The sequence below is a fragment of the Muntiacus reevesi genome, chromosome 4 (assembly GCF_963930625.1).
Source record: "Muntiacus reevesi chromosome 4, mMunRee1.1, whole genome shotgun sequence".
Lineage (NCBI taxonomy): Eukaryota > Metazoa > Chordata > Mammalia > Artiodactyla > Cervidae > Muntiacus > Muntiacus reevesi.
Window position 1 is genome coordinate 21111331 of NC_089252.1, and position 19611 is coordinate 21130941.

At 43.4% G+C, this 19611-nt stretch overlaps 1 protein-coding gene across 3 annotated transcripts in view; it reads right to left on the reverse strand.

Moving 5' to 3' along the window:
• The window catches only part of MAPRE2 (microtubule associated protein RP/EB family member 2), a 177389-nt gene that overhangs the window by 99570 nt on the left and 58208 nt on the right, over positions 1–19611 (reverse strand). The window contains exon 1 of one of the 3 annotated variants that reach the window (XM_065932376.1): positions 11375–11643. The exons of the other annotated variants lie outside the window; for them this stretch is intronic. Within the exon in view, the coding sequence (XP_065788448.1) occupies positions 11375–11493 (119 nt within the window). The 5' untranslated portion in view covers positions 11494–11643. Of the gene's footprint in view, positions 1–11374; positions 11644–19611 lie in introns of those variants that run through there. 3 annotated transcript variants of the gene reach the window in all.

A 19611-nucleotide genomic window follows, 5' to 3' on the forward strand; every position in this document is an offset into this window, starting at 1 on the left:
AAGACTCTTGAGAGTCTCTTGGACAGCAAGGAGATCAAACCAGTCAATCCTAAACGATATCAACCCTGGAAATTCATTGGAAGGACTGATGCTGAAGCTCCAATACTCTGGCCACCTGATGCAAAGAGCCAATTCATTGAAAAAGACCCTGATGCTGGGAAAGATTGAAGTCAGGAGGAGAAGGGGATGAAAGAAGATGAGATGGTTGGATGGTATCACTGATTCAATGGACAAGAGTTTGAGCAAACTCCGGGAGACAGTGAAAAACAGGGAAGCCTGGTGTGAGGCAGTCCACGGGGTCGCAAACAGTCAGACACGCCTGAGCAACCGAAGAACAACAAAGCCATAGAACAGAATACCACTCGGCCACAAATCAGGCGGCCAGAGTACTGGAGCTTCAGCATCAGTCCTTCCAATGGATATTCAGGGTTGATATCCTTTGTGGCCGAGGTGTATTCATCCATGCTGGGTCAATCTCAAAATCATTATGCCAAGTAAAAGAAGTCAGACACTACAGAGTACAATCCATATGATTCCATTTATACAAAATGTAATCTAATCTAGGGTGACAGAAAGCAAAGCAGTGGTTTCCTATGCCATGAACAGAGGAGCTATGAACTGCAAAGGACACCAGGAATCTTTTGGGAGTGATGGCTTCAAGGGCGTACATACCACCAATACGCATTGAATCATTATGCCTTAAACAGATGCAGTTCACTGTATGTAAGATTAATTCTTAATCAAGTTGGTAAGGTGGGGAGATCACAGTATAATTTGTTTGAATTTTTTCCAGACTGAAGTCGGACTTTTAATGAACAACTGCTGTGTGTCAGGAATTGTAAGAGGTACTGCGGACACAAAGATCATAGTTTATTACAAAGCCAAGGTAAAAGAGTACATTGAAATGACAAGCAACAATACCAGCTAGTATTCTAAAAGGCATTTACTGTGCACCATTCAACTGCTTGGTATACTTTATATTCTGCATCTCATAAGTCCTCATTAAGAACTGTGAAGTCGATGCTATTATTATTTCCATTTGCGTATTAGGGAAATGAGGCTTAGGGAGGCTAAAAAATTTGCCCTAGATGACACAGTTTGAAAAGGGTGGAGCTGAAATAGAGAATAAGTCTGAGGCCAGAGCCCAAGCTTTGCCTGCTACCCCTCTCTGCTTCTCTGAGCAGCAATCTGGGACTCTGAGTGCCCCAACTGGTCCTAATGGGAGGTAGACCACGTTCTGAACGGGAGGTGAGGAGACCATGACCCTCATCACACAGGCTGGAAGTATGTTCAACTGTTACTCACACTGACATCTTACAGTCGGCGATCCAACCATGCTATCTGCCCGTGAGAAATTCCAGGGAGAGGGATACTGGCTTCCCAAACATCAAACCTGCTTTTCCATTTATTGTTGTGTTGCCAGCCCCGCTAAGGGATGTTGGAAAAGTTGACTCCTCCTATCCTCAGCCTCCTTGCCTGGGTGGCTGATGATGCTCATTTCTCTTTCCTTCTCCCTGGAGAAGACGTGTCAATGGACAGATGTACTAGGTCCCCAGAAACAGAAAGAGCCAGGGGGCCAGGGGGAGGGGGAGGGGGCTGACACGTCCCCCCCAAGAAGCCCTCATCCTGCGCTCCCCTCCCCCACCCACACAGCACCCACCAATCGCGCCCTCTTCCACTTCCTCCTTCTCTAGCAGAGCGCAGGCTCCACAGGCTTTCTATTTCACTGTTACAGCCGGTGAGCAGCAGGTCCCGATGGCAGGGAGAGCGTATTCAAAGCTCCCCTTTTGTTTTATTCTAAATTGGTCAGTCTCCCTGCCATCCACTCAGCCTTCACCCAGACGGGAGGGGGAGGGGCAGGGGGCAGGGAGGGCTTGTGAATGCAGATGGCCTGCTTCCTGGCGGGCGTCTAGCACCGTCACGGGTTGGAGAGTGGGGCAGACTTCAAGGCCAGATATCACTCAATAACTTCCATAAGGAGGGGAGTCAGACTCAGAAGTGGGGGCAGTGTGCAGAGGACAGCAGCAGAATGCCTAAAAAAATGGCCAAAACCTGCAATCACACACCCTAGGGCCCTTCCACAATACCTGAGACACACCAGGTGCTCAATAAATGAGAAGAAAAACATCCAAAGAGGATATTGACAATGATCTTCACAGAGGATTATTTTGCAGTCAGAGCAAGATTCATGGAGCATACTAAGCAGGCTGGCCGCATCACAAAAAACACCACCAAATGCAGCTCTGATGAACTCTGGAGAAAACGAAACAAAATATGGACTACGCGTTCGCTCCGTGTGAAACCTCAAGAGGTGGATGCCGCAGCCGCGAATAAGAATGGTACTCGGGTCAGGCAAATCTTTAACATCATCCATGTGATTTCAGCAAGGATATTTTGAGATGCTTCCCAACACCTTTCCGCATGTAAAACTCACTGTGAAAAATCAAAACTCATTTAATTTTCAAACTGCCACTAAGGGGTTAAGTGAAACACCACTGTTTGATTAGGGAGTGCATTTTACATAGTTTTCCGATTTCTTTTTCAAACATAGTAAGGTACCCAGGGACCCATCATCTGTCCAGTTCCACTGTGACATGTGTCCAGGTCCACATGTGTTAACATTCTTCCAGTTTCTCCATGCCCATTAAGGAAATATGAATGTATACATTTTCTTTACATAAAAGTTAGTTTACTGCACTAATTTAACATAGTGATGCTCCATTAAAAAATACCATAAAAATTGGAGGATCAAAAGAGATAAGCATTTTATTTTTCCTCAAATGACTTTCTGTAAGGGAGAAGTAACCTTCCCACCACCACCACGTACATCATTCAACAATGCTCAAAACTATGCCATGAGGCTGTATTAAAACTTATACACAGAGGTCATAGGAGGGAACACACACACTCAAACATAGTTATTATCTACAGGTGCCATTACTGAAAGCTCCTGAAAACCGTGGTGGTGCTTTAGTCACTAAGTCATGTCCGACTCTTGGAGACCCCCATGAACTGCAGCCTGCCAGGCTCCTCTGTCCATGGGATTCTCTAGGCAAGAATACTGGAGTGGGTTGCCATTTCCTTCTCTAGAGGATCTTCCCGACCCAGGAATCGAACCCAGGTCTCCTGCACTACAGGCAGATTCTTTACCAAATGAGCTACAAGGGTAATTTTGCGCTTGCTAAGTTATCAGCAGAAGACTCACAGAATTACTTTCCTGGGGTCAGTGGAACTTCTCCACCTCGGATTCCTCCAGTCAAACAATGCCTTCCTGACTGTTATCCCCAAGACTTAGAGGCTTTTCAAGAAAAGGGCTACTCATGATTTTATTTTGGCTGCGCCATGTGGGATCCTAGTTCCCTGACCAGGGATTGAACCTGCACCCCCTTAAGTGGAAGCACAGAGTCCTGACCACTGGACCACCGGCTAAGTCCCCTGTGTGACTTATTTTTGAATTCAAGTGCCCAGCTCAGAATATGACATATAGAAGGAACCCGGTGAGTCTGCTGAAAGAACAGATTCTTAGATGACTGGAATTCTGGCTTAAATTTTAATAAAGCTGCAACTGTATAATTATTTACACAGTGGAAATTTAAAAGATTTTATCATCAGCAACCTGAAAACAGGCTCTGGTTTTCTAAAATGACAAAAAGGAAGTAGTCTGGGGAGGGGGAAAGGAGCCCATGTGAGTGCTTGCGCTTTCTCCTGATTTGAAAGTGAAAGTGTTAGTGGCTAAGTCATGTTGTGTCTGACTCTCTGCGATCCCATGGACTGTAGCCCACCAGGCTTCTCTGTCCATGGGTTTCTCCAGGCAAGAATACTGGAGTGGGTCACCATTCCCTTCTCCAGGGGATCTTCCTGACCTGGGGTCTCCTGCATTGCAGGCAGATTCTTTACCGTCTGAGCTGCCATGTTTGAGCCTTGCAGGGAACCACGCGGGAGGGCTCCTGGCTGAGGGGATACTACTGTCTGTGATCAGAGTAGAACTGTGACAGTAAGAACGCCTCCCTGAGATGTCACTGCCACTGTGATTTCAGACAAATTATCTCTCAGGGCTTTGCCAGGGCAGGCTGACTCTTAAGAACGAAAAACTAATGTTATTAAAGAAAATCAGACACAACTTCTAGGAAAAAAATAAAACAGATCACAGAAACCTAAGGTGTGCCTCATAGGAAGAGCACTGTCATTTTAAGAATGACTTTTAACACCAAGCGCTGGTCATAAACCTCTGGACCAACCTTGTGTGTGAGATCCCACATTTCACAGACTTCTGCCAATGTGCACTAAATATTTACAACGCGTACTCTTCATTTTCAAGCTTCTCCCCCATTCCTCTTCTGTTTCAAGTCATAGCACAAACCTGGCTCTTTGACACATTTACCTGCTCAAAGCAAATGAAGTCTCTAAGTAACAGAAAGGCTAAGCTCTCATTACATTTCCTTTATGAGATAATTACTCAAAAGCATCTATCACAAAAAGCAGTCATCAGGTTGACCATCCTATGCACCTATCACCACCTTTGGATCCTTTAGAAAAAAAAATAATGCTTTAAATAAGTGCGCCCTGGTTCAAGTGAATAAGATCCTAATTAGGTTGGGGAGATATGACACTGAAAATGTACAAGTATTTTTTTTTTTTCACAGTAACCTACTAAGAAATTATTTCTTGGTGGCCTATAAAACCCTGTTTCATTTTTACCACAGTAATGAGTTAATTCCGTTAAAATAAGTTATCTTTGGGGATGCATCTAACAAAAACATGTTTAGGAGCCATGTCTCTGATACATGCTATAAGGTGAAAGCACATAATTTCAGTTTTTGCCTATGTGAACTGTAGGCTTCCATTTTGCATTCTCTCAACATAATATAAATTCCAAAGGTCAAAAACTAGGAGATGAACAATCAGAATTTTAAAGTGAGCTATAAAATGAGGTTCCTGTGATACCCATGGGGGGTGTATGGTGTGCTCCAAGACAAAAGTTGCTGAAAGAGCGCTTAAGATACTAGATGAGAGACATAAACACTCCTGGGTATATATCAGGAAAAAACAAACATTAATTCAAAAAGGCACAGGCAGCCTAGTGTACATAGCAGCTTTATGTACAGCTGCCAAGACTTGGAAACAACCTGTCCATCGACAGAGAAATGGATAAAGAAGATGAGGCATACACATATAATGGAACACTACTCAGACATAAAAAGGAATGACATTTTGCCATCTGCAGCAACATGGATGGGCTTGGAGGGTATTATGCTAAGTGCAAAATACTGTGTGATATCACTTATCTGTGCATTCTCAAAAATAATATATAAATATGTGAATATAAAAAAGAAGCAAAGTAATAGATACTGAAAACAAACCAGTAGTTACCACTCGGGAGAGGGGAGGAGGAGGGGCAATATAGGGTCAGGGGGCTGAGAGGCACAATCTATTAGGTACAAAACATGGTCAAGGATAGATTGTACAACACAGGGAATACAGCCAATGTTTTATAACAACTATAAATGGAGTATAACCTTAAAAAATTGCGAATCACTATACGTGTAACATAGATATGGTACAGCAAATATACTTCAAAAAAAAAGGATACTAGATGAGTATGACACATCCACTGTAGAATTCTAGAGACTGGTATCCGAAAGACAGCCCGAAGTCAGGAAGAATGGAATTATTCTAACATACATATCCTAACAAATTTCATTGGTGGAAAAGACACTGTTCACAGGAGAGCAGTAAATCAATTCCTTTAAAGTGAAATTGACAAAATTCGAAAGTAAAGCGATCCACACCATCTGGGTTAAACTCAGTCCACACCAGAACCTGCCAGCGAAGGTGTCACTTTCCAGCTGTGAGAAAAATGGCACCGGAACCCTGAGGGGCATTCTGAGCCATGTCATCAGCTGGCATTAGATGACTCCTGAGGATCCTTCACAGTGAAATACCAGACACTCTGCTTCTGAGTCTGGGAGGACTGAAAGCGTGTAAACTCTATGCAGCAGCAACCCTTCTGGCCTGCTAACTGTGAAGCTGGCATCTGTATATCAAGAAGCCACCATCTGACCTAAGTACCAAGGCTGTTATGGGAAGAAGTTGCACTGATCGCTTCTACTGAGGGAAAACGCCTTGAGCCAGGAACATCTACCTCCCTTCTCCTGAGCCCTACAACAGAGCCGGAGAGGTCTCTCTATTAGAGCAAATGAAGGGTTCCCTAAGAATTCTGGACACTGTAGGGTGGGGCAATGGAGGATTCCATTTTCTCTTCAACTCTCACTGCAGAACAGGAGCTCGATTCCAGCATGCACTTCCATTCTTATTATGCTGTCTTTCAATCAACATGCTTTCAATTTTCAAGTTCCGGTCACCCTGCCTGGCTTCCAATGCTCCTATCCCACAGGAAAATTCTATCCAATGAAAACTCTGATTCTACAGCCTCCACTCCTTTCACCTGAAGAGCTGGTCTCCCAACAGGGTCTTTTAGCTTCCTACAACATACTGGTCTTGAGGGTATCTTTTTCTACTTTGAGTCACTGTGGGCTCAAAGCGCAAACCACTTCTGCTATCAGACCAAGCCAAATATTCACAACAAAGTAAACCTGTTACAGAATGAGCAGCTCAGACATCTGACTTTGCTACAACTCAAGGTCCTTCGAGGGGCATCTGGCAGAGAGCATGGCCAGAGTGAGATTCTCAAGCATTTGTCAAATTAATCCTCCAAGCCATACAGAATATTTAGATTAGTCCCACTATTTCCCCCTGCACTAATCTGAGGGATTATTCACTGTAGCTTCAAGAGGTCTCTGTATATACAGAAAGATACTGAATATGGAAATCAACCTCCTAAATTCAGAGGACCATCCCAAACCACTGTTCTGCTAAGACGATGCTCCCGTTAACAGATGAGACCAGTGGCTGAGCAGGGGTGAGCCTCCGACCAGGGGCACCTGGAGGATCATCTCCTTTAACAGACTCTCTGACAAAGGACCCTGAAAAGAAGTTCAAAAAATGGGCGCCTAGGGCTTTGCTGGTGGCCCAGTGGTCCGGGAAGATCCCATATACCTCGGAGCAACTAAGTCCATGCATGCCACAACCACTGAACCCTATGTGCCCTAGAGCCCGTGCTCCGCAACAAGACAAGTCACCTCAAAGAGAGCCCGAGCGCTGCAACTAGAGAGTAGCTCCCTCCACCCCGTCCCCTGTCCCCTCGTTGCAACTAGAGAAAGCACATGCATAGCAACAAAGGCTCAACACAGTCAAAAAGAAAATAAATACACCGGGCGCCTAACAATTAAGGTGGTTTCCCTGGTGGCTCAGTCAGTAAAGAATCTGCCTGCAAAGCAAGAGACTGCCTGCAATGCAGGACACCTGTCAATCCCTGCATCGGGAAGATCCCTGGGGAAGGAAATGGCAAACCACTCCAGGATTCCTGCCTAGGAAATTCCATGGACAGAGCTGCCTGGTGGGCTAGAGTCAAGGTATCTAGTCACCCTTTAAAAATACTAAGAAAAACATTAAGGACAAAAATCGGTATTTTCAAAAACCTCCTAAGACAGGAGTAAACCCAGATGATGCTAACAAATACCTAATGGAGATGCATGAAGGAGACTTCTGCAGTCACTGTTTGGGGAATGTGATCTGAAATCTACATTCTGGTTAAAGTGAGGCATGTTACAATAGCTTCTATTAAACAGAACATGCTTTCGCAACTATCTTTTGCACACGTGTTTGTGGGCACATACACACATATTTCTTTTTGTGTGCCCTACCACGAGCTCATTTTTCAAAACTAGCAAAGTTGGATGTCAGAGTCAAGGTCTTAGGATTAAGTTTTCGCTGTGTTTTTCTTTACAGCCCACTGCCTCGGGTCGAGTAATTTTTTTTCTTTTTAAGAATTCAGAAACATATGCTACTGTAGTTGCATGTTCAAATACCCATGTGGAACTAGTCCTCTGGACTTATACATTCATTCTTAAAAGCCTGGAGTATGCAAACAAAGATGCTATGCGGTGGGCAGAGGGCCAGTTAATAAATCTCATCTATGAGCATCTGCATGAAACAGCACTATAGGGAGTCGCCTCTCCAGGGAGGGCAGAGCACAACTATTCGCTCTGTGAATTAAACAGTGTCACCTCAGCTGGCCCACACCACATTTGTTTTTTAGGCCGCTCTTAAAATATATGGATTTCTAGTGTTCATAAATGCAACGAGGAAGTGGGGCTGAGAAGGCAATCACACAGGAGTGGTGGACATGAGCCACAGAACACAACCACACGGCTCTGCTGAGCCATCTTTGCACTTGCTCTTTTCAACTGAAATTGCTAATGGAAGGGTAATTTTCTAAAGGTAACTTGCTCTTCTAATCAAAGGGCACTCTGTTTCAATATGATTTACCACTCCTTCTGGTTCAGGCTGTAAAAACGGGTTCTGTTTATACCAAGAGATACCTGGATATCTGGATCGTGAACCACATTTGATCCTTATTTATAATAAACAATCTGGTGCAAACCTTATGACAATAATGTCTCCTGCTGGGAAGAGTGACCACTTGCCCCCAACGGTGCTAGAAAGAACGGCTTGTTCTCTGGGCTCTTCTGTCACCTGTGCTCCCAGCCAGGTGAGGGGTGTTCTTATCCTGGAGTGCCTGAAGAGGCCCCTTTCAGTAACAATAGCATTCTTCTTATATTCACATACTTCTTTTAAGATGGTTTTTGTTTTAAATGTTTCGGTTAGCCTTACAAAGACTTTCGTGAGAAAGCAATGAAAGAGTCTATATGCAATGAGCAAATGCAGAAAATAAAACCAAAGCAGAAGGACTTGCTGGGACTACCTAGAAGTCAGTAAAGGAACCAGAAAGAGAATTCCCTGGAAATTCCCAGAAAGAGATCACCCCAGAGCTCTGGGCTTACCCAGGCCCCTCCATGGAACTCCAAGAGAACTCTCTGACACACCCCATTCATGGGGACCAGACTTAACCTACAGCCAAAGTAAAACTTATGTGGTTGAATCTCTGAATCTCTGGCTTTCAAACTGCCTTCCAAGTTTCCTCAGCAATTAAATGGCAATATTACTCCAGCTTCAGGATGCCAAAATAATTATGGAACACTTACTGGATAGAAAAATGTGTCACATTTTTCCTTTCCTTCCTTTACCCCCCCAAAATAAGTGGCAGTTATGCTATGCTGGTCATCCACTTTGAAAGAAAAGCAGACCAAGGAAAACAAGTGTGTCTGTCTCCTTGTGCACCTTTTGTATCACACATTTCAAAAGCTATTTTGGAGTCTTCTTTCTTCACTTAACCTATGGCATCTCTCACTATAGGGACCAATAATCCTATTATATAAAATACAAAGGCCACGATGCTGTTTGTGACTTAACATTTTGCTCCATCAGATCTTTATTCAAATTCAGTTTTGTTTCTCACATCATTTCGGGTACCAAACCGGGACTTGGACAGCAAACTGGAAATAGTTCAGGAAATGGAAAAAACAACTTGGATTGAATTTAAAAGGTGAATAAATTTTTACTGTAAAACAATAATTCATCAACAAAAGGTAGCATTTAACCTTTCCCCCAAGTGATCTTTCCATTGCCATTGCAACTTAATTCACATGACTAATAAAACCCAACCAGGCAACTGCCTTCAGCTCACGTGGTAAAATTCGAACTCTGCTTAAAAGCAACTGCTACCTAAGTGGCAGAGTTGAAATCACTGAAAAAAATAAATAAATAAGGGCTTCAAATGCATTACCTATAAGAGCAGTTTAAATAGTGAAGATTTAAAAGCAACTCCAGTTTTTGTTTTTAAATTCTATTTTAAGCTTTGGAATGTTCACAGAGAAAGGTGAAGGAGGAAGGGAGAGAAGGGACCTAATGTTCCAATCACATGGGTCTCCAAAAGCAGAGTCCCAGAGGTTGTGAACCAATTTTGGTTTATATTAAGAGAACAACAAGCACTTGGAATCTCTGAGGATGTCATGTCAACATATTACTTGGAACCATAGGCATGAGATTTTAGTGACCTCATGGGCACAGCCAAAATTAACTCCCAGTATTTATGTAACTGCCAGGGATGACAGGGCAAAGATCGCTTATAATTTTTTTTTTTTTTTGAGTCAGTTAATAGTGTGTCTTTGGTCAAAGAGAGAGGAAGTGGGGGTACTTTTGGCTCTATTTTTTAAACATGCAACATTTATATACACAGACTACTGCCCATAACACCATCTGAATGTTTAGATGAAGGCATTAAAAAAAAAAAAAAAAAAGTTATTTCCTGTTGCTCCCTAGCTGAAAGGATGCGTTTTAGAGGTATGTGTGCTCTGCCTCAGAGCGAAAGCATTGTTAGCGGTTATCAAGGTAGCATTTAAAAATAACTACCCCAGTACAAAAGAACTTCAGAGGAAATATGAGCGAAGCTATCAGTCTCCCTTCAAGTCTGGCCATGAGCTGCCTTAGATTCGAGCTGCATTCTCCATTACATTGTTATCCTTATCAAACAATGCAAACAATTTTAATGAGCTTATCTCCTAGAACATATTGCCAGATATGCTAATGTAAAAACGATGCCAACCGTACAAGCCGACTCATTAATCAAAAAGCTCACAATACAATGACCAAGATCAGTCTCATCCTCACATCAGACCTCAGCAAAATACCAGGAATTACCTTCCTACTGTAAATAAGAAGGGCGGGCTCCCCCACCCATGCGGAGGCCATAAACTCCTAAGAAAATGCATAAGGGCACCTAGTTCCTTTCAGGTCCATTGCGGTCCAATCTCTTTCTAATAAACCTTGGGTTCTATGGAGAAAATTTCGGTGAATGTCTGACACCGTGACCTCTGCTGTCAATCCTTGCACCAATCAGCGAGCAGAATTCTTACAAAGCTCCATCAATCTGGCGGTTCAACATCACAGACTGCAGCTTAATCTAGAGGATTCCATCTTTCCTGCACACACATACACACACACACCAGGGCAAGCGCAAACCTTTTCCTCGCCCTCCTCCTGGTCTTTAGGCACAAGCTACCTCATGGTTCCTTTAAAAATCTAAAAAGGAAGGAGGAAAGGAAGTGCTCCGGCTTGTCTCCCTTTGGAGAGAAGGGGAAATTTTGTTTGCATTTTGAAATCAATGTGGAAGGAAAGAGATGGAGGGAGACCCCTTGCAGGCAGCAAACCTATTCACAAAATGCTTCCCATCTGCAATCGGGCAGCCTCCGTGCACACCCAACATGACACATGGAAACAGACAGCAAATAACCACAGCCGCCTTTACAAACGGCCGTCTGCAGCCGGGGCCGGGGGCAGCGTCCGCTCCATTATATAACGGGCGGGTTTCCGCGCGCCCGCCCGCCCGCCGCCGCTCCCCGGCCAGCCCCATTACCTGTAGGAACGCTCGCCGCGCACTGTGTGTTTCCGGAAAGGAATGATGGTCCCGTTATCCTGGATGATGTCGTTGTTGTTCTCGCCATTTGGGGACAGGGTTTGGGTCGGCCCGGGCATTGGCGCACTCCCGAGGATGAGAACAAACCGCTGTGGGCTGGCTGGGGAGGAAGGTGGCTGTGTCTCGCCTTCCCGCTCGCCCGCTCCTCGCGCAGACCGCGCCTGCAGCCTGCTCGCCGCTCGCAGCTCCCAGCTCGGCGCTCGGCTCCCGCCCCGCCCTCTCGCGGCCCGCCCTCCCGGCTGCTGACGTCAAAGCGCCGGCAGCAGCACCCTGGTCACGTGGCCCGGCCCGTCCCCATAGCAACCCGCTAACTCATCACCTCGCCTGGAATCGCGCTGGGCCGCTGCGCGACCATGCCGGCGGCTCCAGGCAGGCACCCGGGCCGGCCTACATCTGGCATGTAAAACCCCAGGCCACCCCTGGCCCCCCTCACTGACTCGCCTGGGTCTGAAAACCAGCTCTTCCTCTAACCATTTCCTTTCCAGCCCGAGCTCCCACTGCAGCTGTGTACACAAAAGAACGATTCAGGCTGAGGGGTGTGGGAGACCCTTTAACTCCTTCCACACCAAGTTCTTGTTCCATGAAAATTAAACTCGGTCTGGTTTCAGAAATATATAAGACGACCTGGTAGCCTGCTTCAAGAAAATTTATCAGACTAAGGGGTTAAAATTTCCAGGTTCTCCCCCATTCTCCAAACAGCAGCAACCGCCTCCCCCAAAGCAACCCCAAACTTGAAAACCGAATAGGAAGCTCCATTTCCTTCTAATCAGTATACCTTTACATTAATAATGAGAAAATCAAGAATTGCAAATGAAGATTTTCTGCACGAAAGAATCCCCAAAGGGAAGTTTTTCTTTTTTTTTAAAGAACCACCATTTTAGAACATCATGGTTACCCAAGACCTCTCAATTCAAATTCTTACACTGCCTCCTGATACAGATAATTAAATCCTTGTCATGTATTTTATTTTCTTTGAATTAAACAAGTGAACATCCAATTTAGTATCTGGATGGAAACTCTCAACATTTAAGCTGCTCTGCATCATTGCTATGCATCTTTCAAATACATTGGCTATGAGACAGGTCCTATCATTATTATCATCCCTAATTTAGAGATGAGTATACTAGTGAGATGAAGTAACTGGTGCGGCGCTCAAGGTCACACAGTCAGGAAGCAGTGAGCTGGAAACTCAAGATGACATGCTTTTTATCAATGTGATTGGACAGTAGTGATGTGTGTTTAATGTGAACTCATAAATGTTATAGATCAAGGTAAGAATCAAGTACCTTACATACTGTCAACAGTGAAAGGACAACTGTGAATAGAATTGCTAGTGCAGTGCAAAGTCTATGGATTAGATTATAAATTCTGAACAGATTCCAGATGTGTCCAGTGCTTCCTTCAGAGAGAAGAAGAGTTTGCCTTCAACTCATCAGAAGTGGTTCTCTGCGTATCAGAAGTGGTCTCTGATGTTCCCTGGGGTGGGTAAAAGTCAGAATAAATATATGTAGCAGAAAGTACTAGGCTCATGCCTTCCATTGTACAGCTTACCAGCTTTATTATTTTGTGATACAGATATTAAAACAAGTAAAAACGTTGTCATTCCTGACAATTCTCTAGCATATTTCCCTGGTAATAAGCTATTTCTGGCATCAAGCTTCTAGAATTAGAATCAAATGGTTTACAACACAGATGGTAAGGATAATCTCAAATAAGGGGGGCATTTTTTCCTATTCTACAGTCTCCTTTTGAACTATATTTTAATAATTTTATTTTCTACTTTTTCCAGTGACTTCACAGTGTAGAAGTTGATTCTTTCATCCATATCTCAGCTTACATGAGTATTTTTTATATATAATAAAGATCCAGTTCTGACCTAAGTCTTGACAAGGTACATCAGATAAATATCTAAGTACAAGAGATACACAGCAAGCCTCACATTGCACAATGAACTAAAAGGGCATGAGAGTGTAGTTACTGCTACAAAGACCAACATTTCCTCCTACTATTTCTGTTACTTGACCCATGGCTGTCAATTTCCCTACTAATTAATTCCCCTTTGCAAAAGCTTCCCCTTTCTTTGGGGACAGTCTGAAGTTAAAAGGCAGAGTCTACAAATCAAATATTTAATGTTTTCAGCCGTCTCACTTGGGGCTCCTGAGGATAGCTTACTTTTCTATGATCCCATGTTTGAGTAACAAGTCACATAATTGGTACTATCACAGGGACTATGTTTGTCAGAATTTGAATGTAATATAGGTCATTCCACTAGGTAATTTCATGGAGAGAACTCTCCCACTGTTTCGAGGTTGTTCTTGAAGGAGAGGACTATGACCAGGAATTTGGGGGGATGGGCTGAAAGGGGAGCGGTAGTGAGGCAGGTGGAGGAGGTACCTAAGAACCCTTGTAAATCTTCCACTGGGGCAGTTCTGAACCACAGCACTCCAAAGGGCCCCAGAGAGGCCCCGGAGATTTGTGATTACCCTCCAAGACGCAGGGGTAACAGGGGTAATAATTTGAAAATATTGAACAGATGTGTTTTCATTCCCCTCCCCATAAATCAGGTTACCTGGCAGCCATTCTCTTGTTTAGCCCCAGGAAGGAGGGGAAGGCACATTCCACTTTGGGAGGGAGAATGCTAGGATACAGGGAAAGCACAGACTCCGCAGGAAGAGGGAGGGGAGAGTACCCCCACCCCAAGGCTGGAAAGAAGCAGGTGAAAGTGAGAAAAAGCAGCATCTCCCATTTTCAGCTCCCTGAAGGGAGCCATTAGAGAGCTTTTGGCTTTGTTCTCAGCCTAAGGGACTTTCTTGAGCCTAAAGAGGCAAATGTCGCATTTGGGATTCTGGGAAGAGATGGCTTTTAAAGAGTGTCTCCCCAACACCTTCCTTCCCAATCAAGCTGCAGCCTCATCACACTAGAAAAATCAGTGGTTTGGTATGGTGAGGTAGGGTGTAGGAAAGAGGAGGACATCTAAAAGACTGAATATCCACCCAAGATATGGAGTGCTCTAAAGATGGACTGAATCAGAAGAGGCTATACTTTGAACTGGCAATTTTAAATAAAACCTTTCGTTTCCCGTCTCCCTCAGCAGGGAAAAGGGAATCATACAGATTATAGAAAAAAGTAAACTAAAATGTCTATGTACATCTGACTGTGGTTGAGGTTTTATCTTATGTACACAGGTGTACCAAAAATAAAATGTGTGCAGACCTAGATCTCCAGCTACCCCATGGAGAAATGGCTCCTCTTACCAAGCCCTGTGGATTGAAGTTGGGGCTCTGACAGACCTGGGTCCCCAGCTTGGTTTCACCACTTGCTGACTATTTGACACTAACAAGTTACTCTGCATCTCTAAGATTTAGTTTTCTCATCTGTAAAGTAGGTGTAATAATACTGGTTTCACAGTGTTGCTGTGAAGGTTAAATTACATAATATATTATACTTGAAGCAACTGACACAGTGTCAGGCCTGTAACAAATGCTCTTTAGTGGTAGATGCTATTTTTAAACAATAAGTTAAGCACATACTCTAAAATGTGCATTCACTTAACACTTATGACTGGATTTCTTGTGTACTGGAAGCTGGTAAAACAAAAAGAAAAGTCCCAGGCTCTGTACTCAGGGAACTCAGAGTTGTAGGTGAGCAAGATAAAATTATTTGCAATTATGACACAACGTGATGCCCTGATAATGGTATCAGACAGGCTGATATAGGGCCACAGAAGATGAGGGAATGGAATTCCATTTCATTCAGAATGGAAACTGAAATAGGCCGGAAAAGTTTCCCCAAGGAGCTATTACTTAAGCCTTGGATGAGTAATAATTATGACCTTTTTTGTTCCCTTTCTCTGTGCTAGACAGAATGCATATATGTGCTCAGTTGTGTCCAACTCTTTGCGACCCAAAGGACTGTAGCCTGCCAGACTCCTCTGTCCATGGGATTTCCCAGGCAAGAATACTGGAGCGGGTTGCCATTTCTTTCTCCAAAACAGAATATAAGATCCCTTAGGGAGGGTTCTTCAACTGTTCTCTTCACTACTATATCTTTAGTGCTTAGAATAAGGCCTAGCATACAATAGACACTACATGAATACATAATTCATTTATTCAACAAACATCTGATTTGATTCTCACAATAACCCTAGAGATGAAGTCGAGACTCAAATAGTAAATGCAACTTATCCAGGAATCTTAGCCCCAAAGTTGACATGCTTCTCGACTAGGCTGTACTATTATTTAAAATAGGAATGGCAGAACTTCCCTGCTGGTTTAGTGGTTAAGAATCCACCTTCCAATGCAAGGGATGCAGGTTCGATCCCTGGTCAGGGAACTAAGATCCCGCATGCCTAGGGGCAACTAAACCCATGAGCTACGAGAAGAGCCCATGCACTGCAATGAAGACCCAGCACAGCCAAAAAAACATTTTTTTTTTTTTAACTTTTAAAAATTAAAGGAGGAATGGCAGTGTAGAGAGGAAGACTAAGGGCTCCTCAAGCAGATATGCTTAGATTCACAGGTAGGAAAGGGTGTGATGTCCCAGGGAGACAGCAAGTTGTTCAGTGGGGATGGAGAACAGAGTACACAGTGGCAGGGGCCAGGGTGGGATGCAGGAGGGGCTGTGGCCAGGCTAAGAAGCTTGACCTTCACTTTGAGGATGTTTTGGAACCATGAAGTGCTTGAGGAAGGAACTTCACGGTGACGTTTGCATATCAAGAAAGTCTGATGTTACAGTAGTACAGAAGACACGTTGGAGATTCAAATGCATCAAACAGTTACCAAAGCCTAAACTTAGGAGCCAAGGGGCTGCAGAAGCAAGCCCAGATTTGAGATATTCAGAGGGAATAACTGCCATGATTTGCCAGACTAACTGACTGTGGGCATGGATGTTGATGAGAATTAAGGGTGGGCTGTGAAGGAGAAAGATATTTCAAGTGAATCCTAACCTTATGGCTTAGGTGACCAAGTGGATAACGGTTATCATTCACCAAGACGGGAAATAACAGATTGAATTGTCTTCTGGAAGAAAGTCTCCTAGTGTGTTTTGGCCCTAGAGAAGTGCCAACAAGACATCTGAGTGGTGACAATGAGGGGTCACCAGGCTTCACACACAGCGGGTGTTCACTATGTATTCTTTTTTTTTTTAATTTATTTTTTTTATTGAAGGATAATTGCTTTCCAGAATTTTGTTGTCTTCTGTCAAACCTCAACATGAATCAGCCATAGGTATACATATATCCCCTCCCTTTTGAACCTCCCTCTCATCTCCCTCCCCACCTCACCCCTCTAGGCTGATACAGAGCCCCTATTTGAGTTTCCTGAGCCATACAGCAAATTCCCGTTGGCTATCTATTTTACACGTGGTAATGTAAGTTTCCATGTCACTCTTTCCATACATCTCACCCTCTCCTCCCCTCTCCCCATAAGTCTATTCTCTATGTCTGTTTCTCCATTGCTGCCCTGTAAATAATTTCTTCAGAACCATTTTTCTAGATTCCATATATGTGCATTAGAATACGATATTTATCTTTCTCTTTCTGACTCACTTCACTCTGTATGATAGGTTCTAGGTTCATCCACCTATCAGAACTGACTCAAATGTGTTCCTTTTTATGGCTGAGAAATATTTCATTGTGTGTATGTACCACAGCTGCTTTATCCATTCATCTAGGTTGCTCCCATGTTCTAGCTATTGTAAATAGTGCTGCAATGAACAATGGGATACATGTGTCTTTTTCAATCCTGGTTTCCTCAGCGTACACTACATATTCTTGAATAAGGGAACATGGGGGCCTTTGATGTGTATGTTTGACTTGGAGATACAGATGATCTGCAGAAATGATCTTAAGGGTGATCACTGAAGCCGAAGATGTGGATGCCCTTCACTCAGGGAGAGAGACAAGGCCTCGGATGGCACTCTGTGAAAGCTGAGTGATGAACAATAAGCCTGCAAAGAGATGGGAAAGGGTTTTGCCTGATGGAGCCAATCCCAAGAAGGAGTGGTTTCACTGAGCCCAGGGGAGAAGTGGGTATCAGAGAGAAAGGAGGTGACTCTAGGGCCAAATATTACAGGAAGTTTGAATCAGATAAGGGCAGAGAAGTGTTGACTGGATCTGATAAGGCATTCTCAAAGGTATTTTTTTTAAGAGGTTGTATTTCAGATCAGACCCATCAAGGATTACTAAAGAAAATAAGGAAATCTTCAACAAGTAGGGAAACCTAAATTGTTAGCAAGATCGATAATGAGGTGATATTAAATTAAGGATCATGTATTTAATATCAGCAACTAACTAGCGTCAGCAAGTATTTGCACTAAAAAGCTCTCATCAATATTAGAGGGGCCGATGTGTTCATTAATGAGCACTTGTTAGGCACCAGATGAACTGATCCTGCCTCAACCCACCCTCCCCTCCAAAAGGCAAACAAATATTTCAGATATGTGTTTGGAGAGCAGGATTACTAAGGCGGACCCAGCAGACACAGAGCCAGAGCAATGAGCAAAAAAGGAAACCAGCCGCTGTCCCCGTCCACAGGCCCAATCAAGGAAGATGGAGCTGGGCACCAACCCAGATTTTAATTTTCCAAGCTCCTGGGTTATAGCACAGCCCCGTTTCTCTTGAGAGTTAGGCCAGCAAGCACCGATAATTGCATCTTGGCAGAAATCATTGTCTCTCTACTTCTCCAACATGTGAGATTCATCTAAAACAGGGACTTTGCATTGCCTTGGTTTTGAGAAATCCAACAGGAGAGAAGATATGAAATCATTAACCAGGAATCCCAATTCCATCCCCACAGTACCTACTCATCACAAATGCCTTTTCTAAGTTAAAATGTGTTCACTGAAGCTGATAATCACTGCTGTCAAAGGCATTCACAGTTGTCACACCACCTTAGATGGGGGGGCTTCCTTAGATTGTTATCACCCCTGAATACAGACAGAAGATTCCACTTAGCAGTCACCACTGCTGCCTTGGGACAAGTAATTTCTCCCATGTGTATGTCTTGGGATTTTCCAGTAGGGAATGGCAGGGACAGGTTATCAATCGGTAGCTTAAAATATATTCCACACCCAAACAAGAGCAGTGAATAAATACATGATTGGCTAGCCAGTGGTGCTGGCCCTGAAATTACATTGGTGGCATAGAGGTGTACTTGAGAGTGGTTCTTGTTTGTTACCTTAACCTTGAGGCATAGAAGATTTTATTCATTCTTCCCTTAGATCTGATGAGAATTCTATAATATGCCTATGCCTCCTGACTTTTAGTGATAGCATTTTATTTAAGAAAATTTGGTAACTATCTTTCCCCCAGATGAAGAAAGTTCTCCTTCAAAACCAACCTGAACAGGTGGGCTCCTCCAGGACTGACTTTGGAAGTTACGTGTCTTTGCAGATTATTTATCAGCCACACTGATAGCTATGCCGATATACTCACAAGGCAGAATTTTGCAAGTCTCTTTCCTCTCTGCTAGTAAAATAGTGAGTTTTCTGTAATGTCAAAACACAGAAGGTGCCGCTGCTTAAGAGAAGATTTCTCTGTGTGTTGGAATTGCTTTCTAATTTGCTTTTCCTCGGATTTTCTCAAGGTTGGACTTAATTTTTATGGAATAACTCATAAAACATGATGGGAACTCAATTTACAAACTTGCAGAACATTATGATTTCTGTAATCAATCAATCAAATCTGTGCAATGTGAGGTTTCATTCTATTAAATAAAAATGTGCTTTTGAATTATACCATCTGGTTAAATTTAAGAGCTTTAAATATGTTTTCTATAAAAATACAATGTGAGAAATGCTATAATTGAAGAATGTATTAAGTATCACCAGAATATAGAAAATAAAGCAACCTTGCCTGGAGAGACAGGGCAAGCTTCACCAAGGTAGTGATATTGGTATTGGGACTCAAACAGTCAACACATTTATTGAGGACCTACTATGCGCTAGGAATGACAGGTGCTTAAGAGACAGAAATTGACAAAAGTTAGCAAAATTCTCTACCCTCGTGAATCTTATACTTGAGTGCATTTTATGGGGTGGGAGGGTAGTTGTAGGAGATGAGGTCAGAAAGATCATGGAGGGAGAAGAATGCACAGAGCTTTGAACAGCCATTGTGAAGACTTTGGCTTAAACGCCAAAGTCAGAAGCATTACTTAGTAGTAAGGTTCACAATGTCTATT